This window comes from Tupaia chinensis, unplaced genomic scaffold (genome assembly GCF_000334495.1).
Source record: "Tupaia chinensis unplaced genomic scaffold, TupChi_1.0 Scaffold000437_1, whole genome shotgun sequence".
In the NCBI taxonomy this organism is placed as follows: Eukaryota; Metazoa; Chordata; class Mammalia; order Scandentia; family Tupaiidae; genus Tupaia; species Tupaia belangeri.
This window is the reverse complement of record NW_006159942.1, coordinates 1,529,922-1,531,996: the sequence shown is the minus strand read 5'-3', so window position 1 is coordinate 1,531,996 and position 2,075 is coordinate 1,529,922. Positions and strand designations below refer to the sequence as shown.

The 2,075-nt window shown below is 52.6% G+C and overlaps 1 protein-coding gene across 1 annotated transcript in view; it reads left to right on the top strand.

Moving 5' to 3' along the window:
- Positions 1 to 329: 329 nt before the first annotated feature.
- The window catches only part of PHLDB2 (pleckstrin homology like domain family B member 2), a gene marked incomplete in the record, with an annotated part of 125,656 nt that continues 123,910 nt past the window's right edge, over positions 330 to 2,075 (top strand). Inside the window, 3 exon segments of the mRNA XM_027774453.1 lie at positions 330 to 404; positions 1,339 to 1,395; positions 1,613 to 1,916. Coding sequence (XP_027630254.1) covers positions 330 to 404; positions 1,339 to 1,395; positions 1,613 to 1,916 — 436 coding nt within the window.

Sequence of the window (2,075 nt, the reverse complement as noted above, 5' to 3'; positions counted from 1 at the left end):
AGTAGCCAAAGTCACAACTCCATGAATTTGGCCTGGATGATAGTAACTGTGGAGGTGATAAGTAGTTCAATTCTGGATTTCCTTTGAAAGTAGAGCCACCAGGATTTGAAATGTGAGAGAAATAGAAAAGTCAAGTGTGACTCCAAAGTTTTTTGATCTGATTTGGGGAAGACTTCAGCTGGGAAAAGTGGTTGTAGATTACACGGAGAAATTACAAGATCTCAGGTCTGGAAGAGTAAGTGTGAGGTCCAGCAGGCATCCAGTAGGCAGCTTCCTGGTGTACAGGTGAGAAAGCCAGGCTAGAGGTAAAGTCTGGGTAAAATACATCGATGGCATTTAGTGCCATGACGCAGGATGACATCGCCAAGAGAATGAGTGTAGACAGAGCAGACAAGAGGTTCAAGGTCTGAACTTCAGATCTACTGATGCTCAAAAGCTGGAAGCGATGAAGCAGTCAGCAAAAGGGACAGAAAAGTAACCAGATGCTTGGCATTTCATGGGATATTTTTGAACTCAATCTTTAACTTGCACAAATAAAAAGTGCACTAAAAAAAAGCCTTGTGTTGGGACCAGCAATTGGCGTAAGGCTGTCACTGGACTCCCATGTAGTCAACTGTGGTTTGAGTCCTGGACCCGGTGACTTAAAATCACCCCGGTCTGGTATGTGTGCATGCCCAAGATCCCAAAAAGAGAATGGAGGAGAAGGGATTGTGGTGTGGCCATCCCCCCTTGGGGGGTGATTTCTGGCTTTCTGTCTCTCTGTCTCTCTCTTTCTGTCTCTCTCTGTCTTTCTGGTGAGTGCCTGCAGCCTATAGCAAAAACCTCTCAAAAAACAAAACAAACAAAAACAAAATAAACAAACAAACAAAAAGCCTTGTGTTAAGCAGCTACTGAATTCCATTCATGGTGAGAATACTCAGCGTGCATTATCCTACAAGCTTACCTGCCCTGTAGCATAGCTACTATTACCACTACACTGCTTATGGCTAAAACAACTTGCTCAAAGCCACACTGATCCAAGTTAAATAGATGGCATTTGGTGTGCCCTCTCGCTGCCCTGAGTTCCTCCAGGGCTCATTGGCCTAACCCCACAGACCGGTCCTGAAGATGGCAGAGACGCACTGGGGCAGTCTTAGGTCCCATTGCCTCCCAGGGAAGCTCCGTCGGGCTTCAGGACGTTCACATCAACCTTGTTTTCACTGGTGACAGCAGCTCAAAGAACGATGTTGGACATGTACACAGTAGAGATGTACAGTGACTGGGTGTTAAAAAAATGATGGGAACTATAGAAACTCACAAGGAATTTAACATTAAGAGTCTAAAACCTTCCTGACCCAGTCCTTAGCTGAAGTCATTCTCCAGCGATTTTGCAAAGGTGTTTCTCTGACGCATCAGGTAAACCTGCCCGGGGCTAGCTGCAGGGAGGAGGCGCGGTCACCTGGAGTTTCCCAGTAGAAACCTCCTCTTCGGGTGGGGAAATCGTCCCTGGAGGAGGTATACCCCCCCGCCCTTCTTCCAGCTCATTAGAAAAAAAAAAAAAGAAAGAAAAAATTAAAAAAAAAGAAAGAAAGGCGGACGAAAAGGACAAGGAAGGGGAAAGCCTGCCACAAAGTCTCCTGCGCTGGGCGAACACGGCTCTGAGAGGCTGGCGCCCAGGCATGGGCCGAGCAGCCAGCCCCCTCCAGCTCAGGAAAAGCCGCAGGAGCTAACGGCCCCGGCGGGAGCGGGCCGTCAGTTTCTTTGCTCGAACCCCCTCGGTGCGGGCGGTAGTTACGGAGGGGACGGAGGGGCCAGAAGTGCGGGACCCAGCCTCGCCGAGCTCCCCGCCGCTGCCGAGGGGGACCGCGCAGCACGACCCGGCGACCCGGCGCGCCTCGTCCCTCTGGCCGCGGGGACGCTCGGCGCCCTGGAGCCAGGTGAGGAGGGGGCGACGGAGGGCGGGAGGACGGAGGGGGCGACGGAGGACGGCCCCAGCGCCAGGGCGGCTCCCCAAGGCACTGCCTCCCTGCGTCGGAGTTGGTCGCCACCGGCGGCGCAGCGCAGGGCTGGGGGCGGAGAGCAGGCAGCCGCCGAGG